General features: G+C 47.6%; 1 protein-coding gene and 2 long non-coding RNA genes across 7 annotated transcripts; 1 reads left to right on the top strand and 2 right to left on the bottom strand.

Moving 5' to 3' along the window:
• The first annotated feature begins 6253 nt into the window (after nucleotides 1-6253).
• LOC107273393 (fez family zinc finger protein erm) lies at nucleotides 6254-19665 on the top strand. 2 transcript variants are annotated; one of them, XM_025090687.1, is made up of 3 exons: nucleotides 6266-6392; nucleotides 6540-6687; nucleotides 18232-19665. In XM_025090687.1, the coding sequence occupies exon 3, from the start codon at nucleotides 18239-18241 to the stop codon at nucleotides 19637-19639; it is 1401 nt and encodes a 466-aa protein (XP_024946455.1). In that variant the 5' UTR covers nucleotides 6266-6392; nucleotides 6540-6687; nucleotides 18232-18238; the 3' UTR covers nucleotides 19640-19665. The 2 variants fall into 2 exon arrangements, with proteins under 2 accessions (XP_015607029.1, XP_024946455.1); XM_015751543.2 differs by lacking the exon at nucleotides 6540-6687 and having other exon boundaries at nucleotides 6254-6392.
• LOC107273396 lies at nucleotides 6685-11617 on the bottom strand. The gene is made up of 3 exons (XR_001539220.2): nucleotides 10874-11617; nucleotides 8328-8587; nucleotides 6685-8228 (listed from the first exon to the last, which is right to left on the bottom strand). It is a non-coding gene; the product is annotated as an uncharacterized LOC107273396 (long non-coding RNA).
• Nucleotides 11737-18236, bottom strand: LOC107273395. Of its 4 annotated transcripts, none has more exons than XR_003061522.1 (4): nucleotides 17723-18236; nucleotides 14741-17641; nucleotides 13528-14653; nucleotides 11737-11983 (listed from the first exon to the last, which is right to left on the bottom strand). It is a non-coding gene; the product is annotated as an uncharacterized LOC107273395 (long non-coding RNA). The 4 variants fall into 4 exon arrangements; XR_003061521.1 differs by having other exon boundaries at nucleotides 11737-14653; nucleotides 14741-16005; nucleotides 16158-17641; XR_001539219.2 differs by having other exon boundaries at nucleotides 11737-14653; nucleotides 14741-17201; nucleotides 17277-17641.
• Nucleotides 19666-19676: the final 11 nt, after the last annotated feature.

Genomic DNA, 19676 nt, shown 5'->3' with positions numbered 1-19676 from the left:
AAAAGGGACAAGAAGAACAGAAATCAGGTACGTAGTTTTGTTAAACCAAAGTGAATAACCCGACGGTAGATATTAGCGAGAATGAAAAATTTAAGAATCAAAGAATTTCGTAAAACTTAAAAAAATTTGAATAGCCAGAACTTTGAAGTCATTATTGCTTTTTCTAAAAATTGCAATAAACAGAACTTGATCGAACTGCGTACATCGAACAAATACATTCAAATCATAGATACGCAGTTCATGAAAAATTGACAGGAAACGAGAAATTCTTATGATAAAGGGATGTGAGTCGAAATACAAAATCAATCCTCATTTTGGTATTCAAAAGCCCGTTTGCGGATGGCTGTATAGGACGGTAACCATGGCCTTTCATGTACAGCTCAATTATCGTTATGTAAATTGACTCAGTTTTGTGGTGTGGTGGAAGCCCATAACGTACTACAGGAGTCGGCAAACCCTGGAGGGTACGTAGTTCGGCAGAAACTACGCTAGAGGGATCAAAATTAGAAGGAGATGCCAGTATGCAGTTTTATGAATCCAGCTATGGAAGATGTTTCAGGAGGTGAATGTTCCAGAATTGGAGTTTCTCAGAACGAAACTGACCTCGCTGTTTCATCTGATCGAGAAATTCTCATCCGTGAGTATCATGGTCTCCCTATGTGACTCTCTCTCTCTCTTTTTCGCTCTTGCTCTCGCTTTCTCGTCCCGTCGTCGATACATCCAATGAATTGGGGGGTTGCGGTCGACAGTAGGCGGATTATTGCGGGAGGTTGTCACATCTGTCATACACAAGGCATTATTATTCCATTTTCCCTGGGACCTTCTCGCCTGCTCTATATACTATTCTGGATAGGGTGCCAGACAGAGAGAGAAAGAGAGAGAGAGGGTAAGAATATTCAGCACAGTTAAACGACAGAGAGAAAGCAAGTTCGAAGCACGAAAGAAGAGTGATTCCGATTCAGTCGATTGATTCGAATCAGCTGGTCGGATCCCTGCACGGGATTACACTTCCGTTTACAAGCGGTAAACCTGTTTGCCGCTGTGTGGGCGGAACCTGAAGTTCTGGGGAAATCAGGGAATACGAGGCTTAGAGAGAAATACTGAAAGACTTCTGATAGAGCTGGCTATATTCACACCCAGGTTGTAATTTATTGTTTTTACTCAGTAGCAAGCAATATACATATACATATATACTTACATTATAGAACTTATGAATAGTCTAGTTCCTATATTATATTTGGGCCTTATTTCCAGACAATTTCTATGTGCGAACGTCATGCCCGCAGCATCTACTCGTCGAATTGCACGTAATCCCTGCACAGGATTACTCCCTATTTATAACCAGTAAACCTATTCTCGTTGACGATCCGGATAATGCGCCAGGAACATGGAGGATCCGGGCGCTGAACGTTCTCTGTTGTGCGGATAACGTAGTGCGGCGCGCGGAAACGGAATGCGGAGTGCGCACGGTTATTGTGCCTCCGGGAAATATTGAGTTTTCACGGTTGGGCGTGTCTCCTGGTGACAGAAGCTTTCTGAATATCCAACAATTCTGACCTGATCTCTTCTGTCTCATCTCATTTACCGGATAAGGTCACAACATACTTTACACTAATCTTCGACACTGCTACATAACCCTATTATATTCTAGGACTTTACCCATTCAATCTGGAGAGGTTAATCATGGTGATCTATGACACAGACGGTTAACGACACTTTATATACTTTTTGTTGGATTAAATCTAAGGGATGGCTATGACGTCGAGGAAGATGCTGGCCGATAGAGATCTCGATTATCCGAATATTCAGAAACTCGACGTGTCGCTAATTGTTTGTCATTGCGAGTGACAAATAAATCACAAATCTCATCCATACCGTCAGTCGCCATCAGTCGCAGCAATGGACGCGACTGCGAACACGTACTCGATCTCAACGTTATTCGCGTTGTTATTCAGGATTAATAAACGCGTCACTCTGTTTGTGATAGAGCCGAAGAGCTCGTGAGAAATTGAGGATGCATTATTGTATAATCATCGACGTTAATCAGATGCTCACTGAGAAATCGAATAATCATCAAAGCAAGATATACCAGATGGTTCAAATAAGCTCAATCCTAGAATTCCAAATAATGTCTTAGAGCGTTAACGTATATTGAGCTGTAGGAGCTATGGGCAAGCATTATTGACACTGTGCGTAAGAGGAAAGAATTCTTTCTACTTTCATCTTGGGAAACTCCTGGGGGATGCGGAAAGGTAGAATCGTTCGGTACAATTCATATTTGTCCGTAGGCAGCAGCGGAATTGCACCTTTAATCAAGATTTCTACCAATTTGCGAGCGCCGACGGCGCGAAGACAAAGCCTATTGTTGCCGTAACTGGTTGGGGCTTCAAGTGTTCCAACGCAACGGCAAGAGACCGATGCGCCTCTATAACGGGTGGTACGAATAATATGTAATACAACCGTTTTGATTTACATCAGTTTTCTCGTAGGTAAATAATAATTATTTTTTATTTCATGGACTATCATTTGATTTATTTAATGATACTGAGATTAGACTTTTTTTTCGTGACAGGTACTATAAAAGTGATAAAGAAAATCTGATAAATTACCTGGATGTCACCCGTTACGATTAACGCAGAACGTAGAGACACACGGCTCACGCGACTCCGACGTCTCCTGGTAAAGAGACGTCGACGTCGACGTCGAGCTGAGATTTTAGAGTAGCGCAGAGAGAATGGCGTCAGGAATAGCAGCGGATGGAAAGGCACGTGAAAGAGACATAAGAGGAGGGTACCTCTCTTTCTATTTGGCTCTCTCAGCGACTGGCAACAAGGCAGCATCCAGGATCTCCCCAGCTAGTGTGCGCCTCCAGCATCCATCCTTAACCATAGGCATAGGTATACCCAGTGCCACCAACTTGAAAACCACTCGTAGCTCTGTTTGTGTTTGCTAATTGTGAATTGTCTACTTCTTGCTCGGTAGGTACGTAGCAACCTAGTGTGCCATCATCGTCGCACCAGCTCATCCACCCTCGTGCCATACGTGTCTCCACGGTCTACGTGTCTTCAGCGTATACCAGTCGAGCAATGTTTCTGTCCTTTTCTTGTGGAATGCTCAGACACTGAGTAAAAGCCAGGAGCAATGGAAAAAGCCGCTACTCTACTACTCCAGTGAACCACCAGTGCGCCCCGGGCACGACGTGCACGATGATTCATCCTGTTCTTCATCCTCGTGCCATCCTCCTCCAGCTCGCTAACTCTGATACTTCTTGCATTTCCTCTTCCTCTGGTCGGAAGCAGTGCTGACACTTGAGTATACCTCACTAGTCACTCCTCACACAAGAAGCACTGCTGCGAAGAGGCTGCGTGCCGGAAGCAAAACGGCACGACCAATTTTGGGTCTGGATGCTGGTTCATAAGATGAATAGTCACTCTATCGGAAATCGTGGCAACGTTTTAATTGAAGGGTCAATCTCCAGGAGACAGATGGAGCGAGGGTGGAAAAGTAGAACGAGAGAGTCTTTTTGGCTGGACTAGGTGATAATGAGATAGTTCCCGAGGTTTGTAGATAGTGAGAGGATAAAAGTTCTCTGCCTGCAGAACAATTGTCATTATAAAGTGCGAGAAGAGTTGCACAGCGCTTAGACAAAACATACCCTGTGTTCTCTGGCTCCCCAGCATCCCCCGAGACGGGGGACATATTGTTTGGTTCAGTAATTCCTCACGTTATTTCCCGTGTTTGCTTTTTATCATTGTAAACTGATATATTGTTCGAGCTAACTCCCCCTTGATATACTCTACTGCTAGTCCTCTTATGGATAATAGGGGGAGACTCACGAGGACAGGGGCCAGGATACCAACCCCTATAACTCTTATCCGTGTATCTTCTCACTAGCTCATATCTATTCCTCCCTGTAACATAGGTATTATCAATTTAATATGATATAACTTATAAAATTGTTCTTTACACGTGAAAGGTCCTCCAATTAAGCAGACACATTAATGAGTAAAATTAATGAGGAATGTAGTACCAAAAATAAAAGAGATTAACCTCGTGTTAATTTTCAGATGGTTCGATTCTATGGCAAGAATTTTTAGTGCTTTGGCTGAAGTGTTTGCATATACGACAACTGGACAGACCCATCCGGGCGTCACATGGCGCGCCACGTGTGCCAACACCGAACCCGTCGCGGGGTAAATAACGAATTAACCACCCCGACGGTGTTCGCGTCGCTCTCATGAGGATACATCAGGAAGCACGGATCGATTTCGTCGTCGGAGCAACTGGACTGGTAAGCGGATAGAGGCCAAGAAATGTAATCCGAGTAAAGAAAGGCGACAGAGCACCGAGTCATCACGACTTCACGGAGTTTTACTTCGACTGGTGGTTCGAGGATGGAAATGAATGGGAACGGAAGGTGGTGGTAACGTTGCTGGAAGCCGAGGAGACGATGTTTCTATAAGGGTGGGTGTGCGAGTGGCCCCAGGGTGAACTACCACCAAGTGCTAGTGCCGGCATGATCTGACGAGGCAGAGGTTTATCTGTCTTTATCAGCCAGGCAGGCAGGTCTGCATAGGCAAGAGCCACCCCCGATGAGCAACCCTGAGAGAACATTCTGATTGGAGCAACAGGACGGTACGGGGGAGGATATCCTGGGAGCCTATTGGCTCCCAAGGATCCATACTCTCTATTCAGTCGGCAGCTCATTCGTCGTCAGCTCTGAAACCCCACGGGATCCAGGGACCCTCCAACCCCCTGGTGCACCCTGACACACGCACCACTGACGTCTCTGCCTTTCGACACGGCCAAAGTCGGTTGAGTCCTGCCTGCGTCTTTTTACCCTCGTACCGCCCTACATACCGTTCTCTGTTTCTCAAGGGAATTTCGCGAGCAACCTGGTGCACGGAACCTGCCTTACGTACTCACTGCCTGGAAAAGACTGCTCCTCTGCCGGAACGATGGCCATTCGAGGAAACCCCCTGGAGCCGCTATAACTGTAACTAGAGTAGGACTTATTTATTAATTAACCCTGGACCTTTCGCGAGCATTAATTAATCAGTTCACTCTAATTATCGCTACAGAACAACGAGACAGGATGATGATAAAAGATAAGAAGATTTTCAACAAGAATCCATGCTCCAAAATAAGAACTGGTGAAACCAATAAGTGACAAGACAGTGCATCACGAGTGAAGCGTGAAAGTGAGCGAAGAATCGAGAATTCGGCTGCTCCGTGAACCTGAGGACCAGGTGGCAGGAGGGTCGGATGAAGGAAGGCGTACCGTGTCGGATTCTGGCGTAGCGTAGCTGTGACGTCGTCGCTCATGCTCCGCCTCTAACCACGCCCTTGAGCGTTGCTACCTTCGCTTCCCTTCGTTCTCTCCCTTGGTTCACCCTTGGACGTCTCGTGGCTTCGCATTAGCAGTCGACCCCCGCGTTTAAGCTCACCAACTGGCTCATACGTTTTCCTCTGGCACCGAGCATCGCGCACCGCCACGCATCCTCCTCATCCTCTTCCTCGTTCTCCTTATCATCTCTTTCCTTACCTCTCTCTCTCTCTCTCTCTCTCTCTCTCTCTCTCTCTCTCTCTCTCTCTCTCTCCCCCTCTCTCTCTCTCTCTCTCTCGCCCCCGTTCACTCTCATCACTTTACCCTCTAGTCCTCTTCTACTATCTGACACCCTCAAGCTCTGTCACTATCTCTCTCACTTCCGCATTACTTGACGGTACCTTGAGGAGTCAGCTGAATCGTGACGAAATCCGACGGTAGCTCGAGCAACATCATGGGATCACCGACCGTCCTGACGACGCCTACGTCGATGACCAGGACCAGAGTATGTAAACAGGCGTCGCGACGCGTGAATTACATTAGCCAGGTCCAGAGGCTCTGCTAAACGTGAAAGAAGAAACAAAAAATTTGTGAGTGCTCAGAAGTTGTTACTTCGAACAGCGTGAACATCGTGTGAACAAGGTGAACTGTTGACATATATACCTGTAAGTGTTGTTCGCGGAGATGGATGCGGACGAGTCATCCGCTAGAACTAGACTTCACGGTGAAAGACATATGGAATTTAATCCTGAGCCTTGAACGTATTAAATATTGTGAACGTACGAACAGTCCCGTCCCCTGTATCGGTAAGATGAAGATACGGGATTTCTCAAAGTGGCGTCAGCGTCACGACGATTGACTCGAGGGAGTTCCACCGAACTCATCTCGAATTTGTGTTCGGTTTTTTGTTATCGAACCCAGTGAACCCAAAGAGGGTTGCAGCTAAGCGAATGAACAAACCGATGAACAAGACAGCCGTGCAGTGCATGAACACTGGTAGATCCTTTTAATAGGGAATTCCTGTAGTAGTGCTGTCCTGCGACTCCAGCAGAGTCCGTTGATACGTGTAAGTAGCACTGTATCCATAAACTATCCAATTATGAGATCATCACTATAACAAACTAGTTCATATTAAACACTCAGTTTACAAAGCTCTTGTATTATCAACAAAAGTGTATATTCACTGGTGATACCATTGTTTGATACCTCATAGGTCTTTGCTTTACCCAAGGACCAAAAGGGAGACCCAAAATAGGGTTGGACATAAAAGTACCAAGGATCGCAAGGCAATCGTCAGGACAATGGTTAATAACCGAGGCGGAGGAGAAGGAGTGAGAGAGAGGAAAAGAGGATTCTGAAGAGTACATAACCATAGAATCAGTAATGGTAGAAAGCGAGCATATGTGCAAAGTTCTCTCATACAGACTCATGGGTAGTGCCAATGGAAATTATCGAACAATTAGTCCAGGGCTTTCGGTTAGGCAGTGTTTTATAAACACAGCCCTATCGACGGGCGCCTAGCTATTATTTTAAGGATCCCATGGACCAACCCCCATAGCATTCGTTCACCGATGAAGCGGAGTACTTCCATATCAGGGGTAGCAGGGCACTCAAGGGTCCAGAAAAAAGGGTCTTCTAGTGTTTCGCTATACGTGTCTCTCTCTCTCTCTTTGCAAAGCTTTGGCGTTGTAGCCTCTCGAGTTCCTGGCTCCGCAAACACTCATACTCGTATACGCATGCACCATCATCACCATAGGTACACCATGCCCTAGACTCACTGGCGATTTACGTGAAGAGCCTGGAATTACTTTGTACCAAGTAACGCGACGGCCGGCTAACAACGCTGTTATTAATAACCCCACGAGTCCTTATGGATAGAGGAGTAGGCAGTTCTTCTTTTTACATACTTTATTCAACGGCACCAGCAGCAGGCGACGTCGGCATCGTCGATTAGGGCGTTTCATAATTCAGTAAGAAGCGTGCGGACGCTTTGTCGTCTTGAAGCTTCCGTCTTGTAGCTTCGCTACATTCAGTCTCGTGAGTACACGGGGGATGAATTGTGAGAATCACTGGGATAACGCAGATCGTTACTTGTTCTTAATACTTTCTTATACTCAGCGACGTCCAGCGTCACGACGGCAGAACGTGACCCAAGGAAATGTCAAATTTGTCAGGACTCCTTACGAGCCCCTCTGACGAATACAGTTGGCGCAGGAAGAACGACCCCGAGAGCACGACTCCATTTGCATAGCTATCTTGGACGCCATATCGTTTATTTGTTCAAGCAGGGGTGTTAAAACCACGCTCCGTCGCGACGTTAATGCCAGAACCCTGGCTAACTTATGGGCACGCACCGACATGGCGACATATCCGAGATATCCGGCGATTAGGGGAAAAGAAGAAAAAAAGTAATCTGAAACTCCATCACGGTTTCTGGGACTTTTTCACGCTTCACACTTCGAGGCCCCGTTAGGCTTCTTCAGTTTATACGTATATATATCCAAGTATAACTTAAATCAATTCTTGATCCTCTCATTTTCTCTTTTCCTTTTTCTTCCTCAGCGCGGTTGTCGCCACTTCGATCTTGCTCAGTTGTTGCTGCCAGCAACAACAGTACCCGGCAAAGGTTTCGAGCCCGTCGAATTATTACGCTACTTGATTTCGCAGCGGCCCCAGCTGTCTCCGATTATTCGCTATAGAAATTCCAGGGATTCTGGATCAAAGGGGGCCTTAGGGTCCTCCGCCAATATTTGAGAAGGTCCCGTACGTATATCACATGTATTCTCAGTAGCTCGTACGTTTTCCTAATACACGTCTGCCTCAGGGATCCTTGACTGGTATCTCACGTGCAGCCTTCTGGATTTCTATAATGGCGGATCCGACCCGACCCTGTGCCGAAATCCTGTGAGAAGCAAAGTCTTCGATATAGCAACGGGACACGCTAACCGGAAGAGCAGCCAAAACTATGCAGAATATTCTTGCAACGTTCGAGGACACGTACTTGGATATATATACGTCCTTAGTATAGTTTATAGAGAGCGTCGTTGAGATCCTAAAGATTAGTTGTTGCAGCGTCGCGACAGTGGCGACGTTCGCGTGTCCGCAGTTCCGTGGTTCTCCGTTAGACAAGTAAGGTTAACGGACTTGGAAAGTCTTAGGTCATAACGAGTCTTACGGACAGCGTCACCAATATTCTTTCATAGCAATATATTGAAATTCCATTGAATGTGTCTTCAGAAATCCATACGGGACGTTTAAAATCTAGGGAAAAGAAAAATATTGTCATTAGTAAATCTCTAGCTAGTTTCTATATTTAGAGAGCGCTTAGCGTTCGCCACTATAAATAGCAATTTTAAGGATAGATAATAGCCACTGATAAGGGCCCCGCGTTACGTGCGCAAACACATACTCTCACCTCAGGACTATCTCGTACGGCACGCGAAAGTCAAGCGAGTCGAGAATTGGCACTTGAGTTTGCGAATTTTAATACCGACTAATTGAGCCAGAGGACTGATCGGTGACGGTCGATGATTATGGTTGTATAGCCGATTGACCTTTGAACCCTTCCTTCGCACGGAGACTCCCCAGCAAAGAGAGCTCGTGTTATGACAAACGAATTAGTCGGCAGTGGCAACCGCCGTTGCCATTACTGTCTATCGTACATCTGACTACAAATTACCAGCCGGAGTCGACTAACTGCTAGTCCTCGTTCACCCTTAGCATGCGTGCCTTGTACCCTCACGCCCTGTGACCCCCTTCTGACCCTTGACCCCGCTACCCCACGCCCACGAAGCCTTCTTAAATTAATGCACCGCTTTTCACCCTTAACCGACCTCTCTCCCTCTTCACCTACCATCTCTGTCTCTTATGTTATTGGCAGTGTACGTAAAAGGCGTTTCGAATTTTGAAAAGAACAATTTACAAGCTGGTACACAAATTTCTAGGGTCTCGAACCGGTGTCTGACTGTCGTTTATATATTTTTTTCAGACCCTTTAGCTTCTGTCTGTATTGCGCAGATTGTGCGGCGACCCAGTTTCAATGGGGGAAAAGCGTTTGCATGTCGTTTGGGTCGTGGGTCACCGCGGGGGTGCTGCCAACCCCCGTCATGCACACGATAAAGCCCACGTATAAAACTAATTAATGTCTCTATATAAATCTAGACGAGTACCTATGTACGTTAAAAGGTATAGGGCCAGGGCCAGAATAGCGCGAGGTATCGTGACAGACTAGGGATATAATTTTTAGCGATTAGGTAAACAAAGAGAAACAATTGAAATTTTATTAAATCTTTTAACCATAAGATTTTAGACGAATGGGCCTTGACGTGGATGGTAAGAATCGAGGATCGATGTGCCAGGGTGTGAGAGAGAGCGAGAGAGGGCGAAGAAGAGAGTGAGAGAAGCACTCGGTCACGCTATGGAAATTATGATGTATTAGACGATTGCCTTTTCAAGTCGCATGCGAAGCCTGGGTGCATGCCGTGACTAATAAGCGAAGGTAACGCGACTTGACGCGAGGTCCACGCAATAGCACCTCGACAACAGGATCGTAGGTACCTGTTGAGCAAGATCAGCAAACAGATTTTCAATCTCAGCAAGGCCTATTGAAAGACATTAGAATGACAGATTAGCAGTGATAAATAATGCGAGGAAGCGAATGACGGAAATAGATCGGAAGGTCCAGGGCTTGAAATTTTTGTATTTCATATACTGTCTACGAGTGCGAGAGAGAGGACGTTATTGGGAGTTAAGGGTGTAAGACAGAGACAGACATAGGGAACACACAGAAATCGCGACCTGTGCACTGTTTATAGAGTCCAGTCTAATACGGTATTTCATTATCTTTAATCGATCTAAGAATTTTTATTAACCAACCCCTGGAGATAAGACTTCCGGTCTTTGTAACAGAACGGGAAATTCCATAGACGTTTTGAAAAACTAGAGCTTCAAAGATTCCAAGAGATACGTAGTCCAACCGATGCCCCGCTCTCTCGACTCCTTGTTACCGAGGTTCCACCATTGCTGGTATTATCGTCTAGGTGACAGCTACTAATTGCTTGGCTGCTTTGACTATCTCAATTATTCTAATTATTTGGCCGTTCCCAATCGGCTCGTACACCGGGCCCGGACGTGCGTAACTCCTGTGTGGAATACGGCGCTGTGCATATGGTTCGGACGGTGCGTAGGAGTGCGCAGGTATATATCCAGATAACTAATCAGGCTAATGAGGAATTGCTGATTAGCCGATTAGAGGTGATAAACAATGCGGCAGATGCTGTCACGGTGACAGTTCCTCATACGAATCCCATATGCATTTCAACATGGTGTCTTCCACGGTGTTGCCAACTCCGACAATCCTACGGTGATTGATGGTTACACTGTACGTCCGGAAGTTCATGCTTATTCACCATACAGCCAAAGGGCGGCCAGGCATAATTTACGTATAAATTAAGCGTAATGAATCAACGGCAGGCGATTAATCGCAATGGTCTATCTGCGATAATAACAATACCTGGCTTGTTTATGCGCGTTAAACGAATACATTACCTTTTTCATTAGATCGCCACGTGCTAGCTCGTGCACCTTCCTCTCTTCTTTCCTTCTTTCACTTTCACTTCTCAGCCACTCATCCAGTACGTGCGCATACGGGTTACGGGCGTATGTGGCTAAGTTCACGGCGAACGTGGCTGGACGGAATCAGCCATGCGATTACTACAAATCTTATGGCTGACAAACATAACCTAGAACCTGGTTCTGGCTGGTACCGACGATTCCCTAAAATCGCAAAACCGGAAGTGAACGTCATGGTTAGGAGTCGCTGCATTAACCAGGTTGCATTTTTTATTTACCTTTTTTTTTTTTTACCCTCACACTGAGGTAACCATCCGACCATTCAGCTCTGCGTAGGGTACAGAGTGGAAACCGTAGGAAGTAAACAGCCCGTGAAATTACCTTTTAAATATTAGATTATGATTAAATGTGTACCTACCTTCAAGGCACTAAATGTTCAGTGACTCCCCATCAGCAGGAAGGACTCATGAAGATTATGGGGTTGTTCGATAGATGAGACTGGCTCAATCTCATCCTGGCCTTAAGCGCGAGACCACCCTCGCGCTTACATCCTTGATATCAATCAACCCTCGAGATCAGATAAGATTGGCTGTTCAGAAATTGAGTGCTTTTCAAAAGTTTGATGGGGCTCGTCTCATTTTTCGCCATTGGGGCCACCCTGGTTAGTCTGCTCTAAGGCTGGTTACCTATACGTACTTGCGGATCGCCGGTAAAGGACTCTGGAGACAATCTGGATAGAACAAAAAAAAATTGGATCAGATTTTTTTTCAATAGATCCTCGCTGGGAAGTTTTGAATTTAAAACTTTCCTTTTTTTTTAAACGTCTTGAGAGTAAACCGGAACCGAGGCGGGCAGGTGCTTATTTCCGGCCGGTGTTCTATTCTGCTGGTTTAAATATGCATGAGTGGGCGCATTGCAATATATGCCCATTGGGCATTGGGTACCTAATGCGCCCTTGTAATTTTCAACGATGCTCTGTACATTGCACCCTCGTTTCTCAATGTGGCTGACAATCCTTTCCTCGAGGTACGGCATTGCTCACTTTATTGATAAAACTGCAGTACTTTTTGCAACAGCGGACAGCGTCTGGGGAAAGAATAAAAAAATGTTACGAAAGCCGAACGGTACTTTTCGGTACGAACATTTTCAATGCCTTGCGACTTCACTCGAATGTTTCTAAGGGTAGAATTATATGGCGAAGCCAACCCCCGTGAGATCGTTGCCAGAAGTTTCTCGAGAAGTAAAACCATCCAACCCCAAGTTGGCGGCTTTTCGAGGGAGGAAATACAATACAAGCAATAACTGGAACCACCCCCATTTCGCTCAGTTCTCCATTTTCAACCCTCCTTCGTTCACCTTAATCGACGAACGATGATTTCCTCCTCTTAAATAAACTTCTCACCTCCCTTGGTCAGGCTTACTTGAGCCCCCCCCCCCATGCTTTAATTCAGCAGCGAATTCAACTTCATCCCCCATGGGCATAAGGCACCCTGTCGATTATCAAATAAATCGTCGAGTGGTCACTTTTGATTCGTTTCTCGCCTTTTTGAATTGGACAACAAAAAAAAACCACAATTCAATTTTCCCTCGCACAGCCATTTCATTTCTGCCGCCAGGATGCTATCGCGGCCCGTCGCGACGGCTAGCGTCCTTCCATGGATTCATTCTCAGATACAGAACGAAATGAGACGCTATTCAGCCGCTGGGGCGGAAACGCTCTGAACATATATCGACTTCCGGCCACGTGTCCGTGTGCGCGTATTCGTCTCACCTACGATCTCACTTACACTCACTCGCCCATGCATAACGGACAGACGACACTCCTTAAGACGGATCACGGAGACGCGAGTGCATATGTGATCTACATGTGTGGTGAAGAATGAGAGAGAAACCTGGAGACTCACGATCAGGTATCCCGGTGGCACGCGCCGCGGGAATTGAATTATTCAAATGGAATTCACAAACGGGACAGCTGTTTCCACTCGGAGTTCAAGTCGAATTGGGGGAGTGGCAGTTTGATATGGGGAAATACATGCCAGGAAGGACCAGCAACCAGCAACGAGGATCGTTGCCGACAGCTTACGACGCTTTGTAGAAAAATTATGTATCCAGGAGATAAAGATTGTCTTAGTAGGGTAAGAGAGAAATTCAGGGATTTTAAGCAACAAGGGGTTTCCCATGATGGGAGGATCAGGGGGAGGTCAGCAACATCAGCAACAGGACCTCGGAGAAGTTTGCGACATTTAATGCGTAATATCCTATTTAATTTTGTATGAAAGGCGTCGTGCTTGTTGGTAGAATAAAGACGCCGAGGGTTTCTCCTAGGTCGTTCAGAAGGCGGTCGGAGATCGAAAGAGCCATGAAAGGGCGTCCCGACGCCGGCATTGAGCCGTCCAAGCCATTCGCGAGTTCTTGGCTGTCTGGGAAGCTGCTGGCGCCCCCTCGAGACCGAAAGACCCTTGGGGGTTGGGGGTGGCAGATGGCAGTCGTTGGACCAGTTTCTTCCAACACTTCATCCCCCTACAATCACGTAGATACTTATTTCCTGAGCTACTGGCTGATTCGGTTTGTTCGGACCTACCCTTAACCGAGACCAGACTCATTATGTCTTTAAATCCCTCTTTACTTACCGTCCACTCACCCCTCTCGAACATAAAGTACCCTTGCCATAATCAATGTTTCAATTAATACAGCTTCCTTTTCTGCAGCTTGTAACGGAGATCATGGTTGGCATTTAAGTTTCTCAAATGTCCCTTAACGGAAGTAAGGCGTCGGTGCGTGTCCCTGAAGTATCCGATGCTCTTATCAATTGATTGCTACCCCTATCGCAGTAGACAGCACGCACCTTAAGTTGAAGCACATAACCGATATCTGATAAGGGTGCCAATAACCTTGGCTGGTTCGCGTGCTTATTGTTCGAGGCATCACGAATCTAGAAAAAAAAATATATCAAAGAGGGGTACGAAAAAGAAAGACTACAAGTAAGGGTAGTAAATCGTGTCTAGTTTAACCTATAAATACGGATCTAGTCAAAAGGCCCACGTGACGTCAGTTCAGAAGCCTCGAGACATACGAGACAGGGGGCACGCGCCACTCAAGACACCCTTATTCATCTTAGTCTGATTTTGGTTGCCGATGATGGTAGCCGTGGTTCTGCGGGGGGGTCGAAATGTAGAGAGGCCCCAAGGAACAAGGCCCTAAGGAGACTGGATCGGGTGCCAAGGCAAATGGCACGCGAGACTTCCGCTGCCGGTATCAAATTCTCCTCTTATTCTTCTCCGAAGAATCGGGTGAATTGAGATCTCTCTTTCAATGAAAGCGGAAGTGCCGGAAGTGCCGGCAATGCATGTAGTAGTCGCTCCTGTGACTAAAACCCCCCCGTTCACGTTACTCCCTCAGCCAACCAACCCCTTTTGTAATGCTCATTGTCTATTAAAGAGGGCGGGCAATGGGCCCCGTGTGGCCCTGTGTCTGCCCCCCTCATGCCCTATATATGTACGTACTATATACGGTCCCTAGGTGGCCCACGTACCTCATTCCTACATACGTGAGCAGCACTATATTTTGTTGTCTGATTGTGGGCCTTATATATATATATGTATAGTTAGTAACGGCAAGTAACGCTCTCTCGCCCCCGTAACGAGCCAGTTGAGAACAAAAGAAAAGCAGCTCGAGACCAGTTGGCTCTTCAACTTCCGATCAGCTGTCCTGAACAGAGCAAGGGTCTTCTTGGTTTTTGCTCCCGTGGAAGAATTCCTGAGGATGAGATAATTTCGAAACTTTTAGAATTTTCAAAAACTTCAAGACATCCTGGATGATCTAGAATATAAGGGTGTGACCCACCTGGACGTCAGTGCGTGCTGAGAACAAACGTGAGCGCGTGCTCGTGGCCAACCCTCATAACTCAATAGGTCGCCTCGGGACAATCGGGTGGCTCAATTGTTTTCCTGACTTTTATTCCACAATACTATTATTGCCATTAGTATTATTCAGTGGCGTGCTGGGGACATGCTGGAATCGTTCAATGATCGCTGCTACCTTGACGACTGACAGTGACGAGTGTGAGACGAAATTGGATATTTTAATCTGAAAGTTTTAACTGTTTCGATTAAACTGATTCTCAAATTTTATTACTTTGTTTCCCACGAAAATCTCTGGGGCATAGTAGTGATTGTAATTTAGTCACGCGCAGAAGAAATCGGCTGAGAAAAGAAATAGAAAAAATGCATGGCTCCCAGCATGACTTCCTGGTGGATTTAAAGTAAGGAGTGAAAAAGGAAATCAGTGATAACGAGGTACCCCTGGGTGAAGGTCAAAAGGGACCCCCGTTGACGACGCAGCTGCGAACCCCCCAACGTGCACAACATCAGAACCAGGAACAGCGACTGCCGTTGTCGCCGCCGCTATTACTACTGAATCCAGATAGTGAAATCAGGAGTTTGGTGGCCATTTTGCAAACGGTCCATTCACTAGGGGTTGCTCGTGTGCACCGATTTTATGCTGTGCCCGTTTGCTCATACGTGCGGTTTTTTGACTTGCTCTACGCCCTTCCGATTCTTTGATTGGACTCCTGTAACGTGAAAAATCAAGGTTGCACTTTGAGGGTGGTTTTAAGGTAAATAGATCTGTGGATGACGGTAAGACAGAGCGTCGACTGTATATGCACTCATAGGGGTTTGTTAAAAACTAAATCTACTGTTTGGTCAAAATATGATTTAATATAGCCATAGTATGTATTTTCGTGTTAGGGGTAGCCGATTAAGATGAAGAGGGTGGCTAATATGGAATCGGCTTAGGCGTCGGGGTGCATGGCGTCAGCCTGCTAGTGAACTACCGGGGCTAGGAGAGGTCTGCCTCGTGACCGAGTTATGTGGGGTAGACGTAGTGAATAGGGGGTGTATTGTGTTTCCTGTCATCCTCAGCCAAGGCTTCCTTACTCACCCCGAATGCTAATTATATGTCAACCGTTCACGCGCCAAATCACGAAGGACCAAGTGTCAGGGATGGAACAATAAGGGTTGCCACCCTAATACGCCGGCTAGGAAAGTGCACTTGAGCGACTCTTCCCTCTGCTATTCTTTGCCTCTTCCTTGCCCCTTATTCTCCACCTGGATATCAACAAATAAGGGTTGTTACTACAGACGTAAAAATCCAACAGTGCTTTCAGCCGGTATGACCTCCAGTTACCCTGTTATCGCCTGAAGGTGGTTAAGGGCGAAGAACGATGGGCCAAAGAACTCATGAGCAATTCTATACTTACTCATAGAAAGGGGATGGTGATTGATGCTACCCTTGCACGCGAAAGAAGCCAGCCAACCAGCCAGCAAGACTTGGAGAAGTTCAGACTTCTTGGTTCTCACCCTTAGGCATCAAAACACCCCTAGCCAAGCTCGCGAATTTCTTTGAACGTCCTCGTTGTCCCGGTTCTCTAATTAGCATTGAGCGAGGGCGTCGCCGGGATTACGTCGATCTTCAAAAGCTGGTGAAACCGGCGCGACGCCTGGCGTCGTTCCGAAATTCGATGATGGCTACGTAGCCTAGTGGCTGCTGCGGCGTCGGCGATGCTGGTGGCGTAGAGGAACTTGGCGAGGAGGTAATTAACGGCTCAACGAGGAGTCGACGAGTAAATTTGCAAAGCCATTTCAAGTTCCTTGAAGCTCCTTCGAGTTCCTTCGAGTTGAAGCGATCCGAGCGCCGTCGCGGCGCTAATAGTTTACCAGGGTGATTGGATTCGTCGGACCGTTCGTAACTGCATTGGTAAACTTTGCACATTTAGTGGCTACTCTGTCCTTCGATAACAATCCTTACTGATTATCGAAACAGGCCATGAAAGCAGCCAAGGATACTGTCGCATATACATATATGTCAGATCAGATATTTAGGCCGCCTTGAGGTCGAAGATCATTTGCTGGAATAAATAACATTGGATCATAAATAATACTAGAGACCCGGATCCGGTGGTCCACCAAAAGCCAATTAGTCTTTTGAAGCTCAAGTAACTTCGACTGGACGAACTTGGCCGCCCGACTGCCCGGCGATTGAATCGAATTGAATCGAGAGAGCAAAATGGCCCCCCGGTCGGCCATGTTGTCCGGATTGAAATAAATTGGTGGAATTGTCGGGTTGGCCACGGGGAGCGATACTGATTGCCATGGCTTCTCGTTAACTACAGTAACAATGCCCTTTGACGTTCCCACTCTCATCTCCGGCTTCCAGACAGCCAACCATGGACTTTCTCTTGGTCTAACAGTGCTGCCACCACAGAGTTTGGTCCAATTATTGTATCCTTTTATTCGGTGGGTATCTGCAATATCCCTATATTAAATATCACGTTCCAGGACACACTAAAATATGCAACCATAGACTCTACAGTACATACCATGTAAACCGTTGCGCCATTAGACTGACGAGCCGCGCCAGTTTTCACGGGGAAAGACATAAGGGGCCCCGTTGCTTCTCACTGAGTTTTGGCTCGTTACATAATCGCACTCTTTGTCCCGTCGCTATTTGTCCGACAGTTGCTCCGCTCCATGGTGGTAGAGCCACTTTCTATGGTGGCAAGTCCGAAGGGCGTATCGGGGCGTGCAAAGCTTGTTTCTCTCGACGTTTCTTTCTCACCCGAATAGGGCCCGAGGGGCCCTAATAATCAGGGTTGCCTTGGCTGCGGGACAATTCAGACCATACACAGATGGGCGGGGCCCTGGAGTACCGTAAAACGATGTACTCTTAGCTGGGCCAATTTTCCTGGTAACAAAAAGAAAAAAGAACGCTCTCACGTCGCTCACGCATCGCTCGTTAAGGTTGGCCATAGTCTTATATGTATACCGAAGTCACAGCTCTTCCGGTTTTATCGTCGTTGCCGTACACTGATGCCTCTAGAGTCCCGTCCAATTCCCGCTGTCATTCCAAGTTCAAATATAACGCCATTCCGTGGAGCAAACATCTCTAGTTGCTGGCGTGTAAAGCCCGCGAAGACTTGCTCTTCTTCGACTGTGCTGACCATTTCGCATCTCATTCAGAGCGGGCGGCACTCTGAAGCGTCTACCAGTCTGGCGTCACGTCCCCATTTTACCCAGAGCCTTGACACTTGCTTTGCTCTTGCGCAGAATGTAGAGAACGAGAGAGAGAGAGAGAGAGAGTATAGATGTATGGTTGCTGATCTCTTATGCGTTGCGTTCCGTTACATTAGCGATGCCACGAGGCTGTAGACGTGAAAGGAGGGAGAGTAGTGGGCGGCGTTAGAGAGAGCGATCCTCCCTCCCTACCACTTTGGAAAACACCCCCGCAGCGTCGCGACGCCACGGGACCATCTAACGGCCAGTTTCGCCTTGCAGATCTGCCATGCAACCGTTCTCCTCGGGCAACACCATGGCCACGGATACGCCGACGAGCCTCCCGCCCGAGAGGGGCACCACGCCGACCCCCTGCCGCAACCTGACCTTCTCTATCGCCAAGATTATGGAGCCGGACAAGCGGCTCTCGGCCTGTCCAGACAATCAGGCTCATCATCCGGCGAGGGTCCAGCAGCACCATCAGACGACTCCGACGGCGCCGGTGGCACCGACGTCTGTCCCGTCGCTCACGTACTCGGCTCACCTGGAATCGGCGTTCAAAAAGTACGTGCCAACCCTGAGACATCAGGACCTGCTGCAGCATTACCCGTTGCTCTACTACCATCCGAGTCCGTTGCTGAGAGCGTTTCCTGGTCCTGCGCCAGGCGTCGCGGCGTCGTCAATTAACAGAACGTCGCCGCCGTCTCCTGGGCATAGGGCATCTCAGTCCACGGTGACACCTGGTCGAACAGCCATCACGACGACACTTCATCAGGACTCTCGGTTGAGCTTGTCAACCTCTTCTCCGGAGAGCCAGCACCAGCAGCAGCCGCAGGCGCAACAGCAGACCCAACAGCAGGCACAGCAGCAACAGGCTCGGGGCAAGAAGAGCCCGACTCCTCGTGCGGATTCTATAAGCAATTCGTCAAAACAAAAAACATTTACTTGTCCAGAATGCGGCAAAGTCTTCAACGCCCATTACAACTTGACCCGGCACATGCCCGTGCACACGGGGGCGCGACCATTCGTCTGTAAGATCTGTGGCAAGGGATTCAGACAAGCCAGCACTCTCTGCAGGCACAAGATCATCCACACCGCAGAAAAGCCGCACAAGTGTCAAACCTGCGGTAAGGCCTTCAACAGGAGTTCCACCCTGAACACGCACACCAGGATTCACGCGAATTACAAGCCATTCGTATGCGAATTCTGCGGCAAAGGGTTCCACCAGAAGGGCAACTACAAGAACCACAAACTGACCCACAGCGGCGAAAAGGCATACAAATGCAACATTTGCAACAAGGCCTTTCATCAGATCTACAACCTGACCTTTCACATGCACACGCACAACGACAAGAAGCCATTCTCCTGCAAGATATGCGGCAAGGGCTTCTGCAGGAACTTTGACCTCAAGAAGCACATGCGCAAGCTTCACGATTCCGGATCGCCCGTCCTGGGGAGTCTGGTCGTGGGATCATCAGCACAGTCTCATGGGCACGCTCACTCGCATCCCCACGCGCACTCGCATGCCCACTCGCACTCCCAACAGAGTGCAACGTACTCTCCGGTTCATCATGGACCGGCGGCTGCAGCTGCAGCTGCGGCTGCCGCGGCCGCGCACTCCTTCGTCAGTCCGTTTCTCCTGCCGCCTCCAGGCAGTACCACCGGAAGTTACCTGAGTAAGATGTTGTGACAGGGCGAGGGCGTCTACTGCGCCCGGAAGGCACACT

This window comes from Cephus cinctus, unplaced genomic scaffold, assembly GCF_000341935.2.
Source record: "Cephus cinctus unplaced genomic scaffold, Ccin1 Ccin1_scaffold1583, whole genome shotgun sequence".
Taxonomy (NCBI): Eukaryota; Metazoa; Arthropoda; class Insecta; order Hymenoptera; family Cephidae; genus Cephus; species Cephus cinctus.
This window is presented reverse-complemented; position numbering and strand designations above follow the sequence as displayed.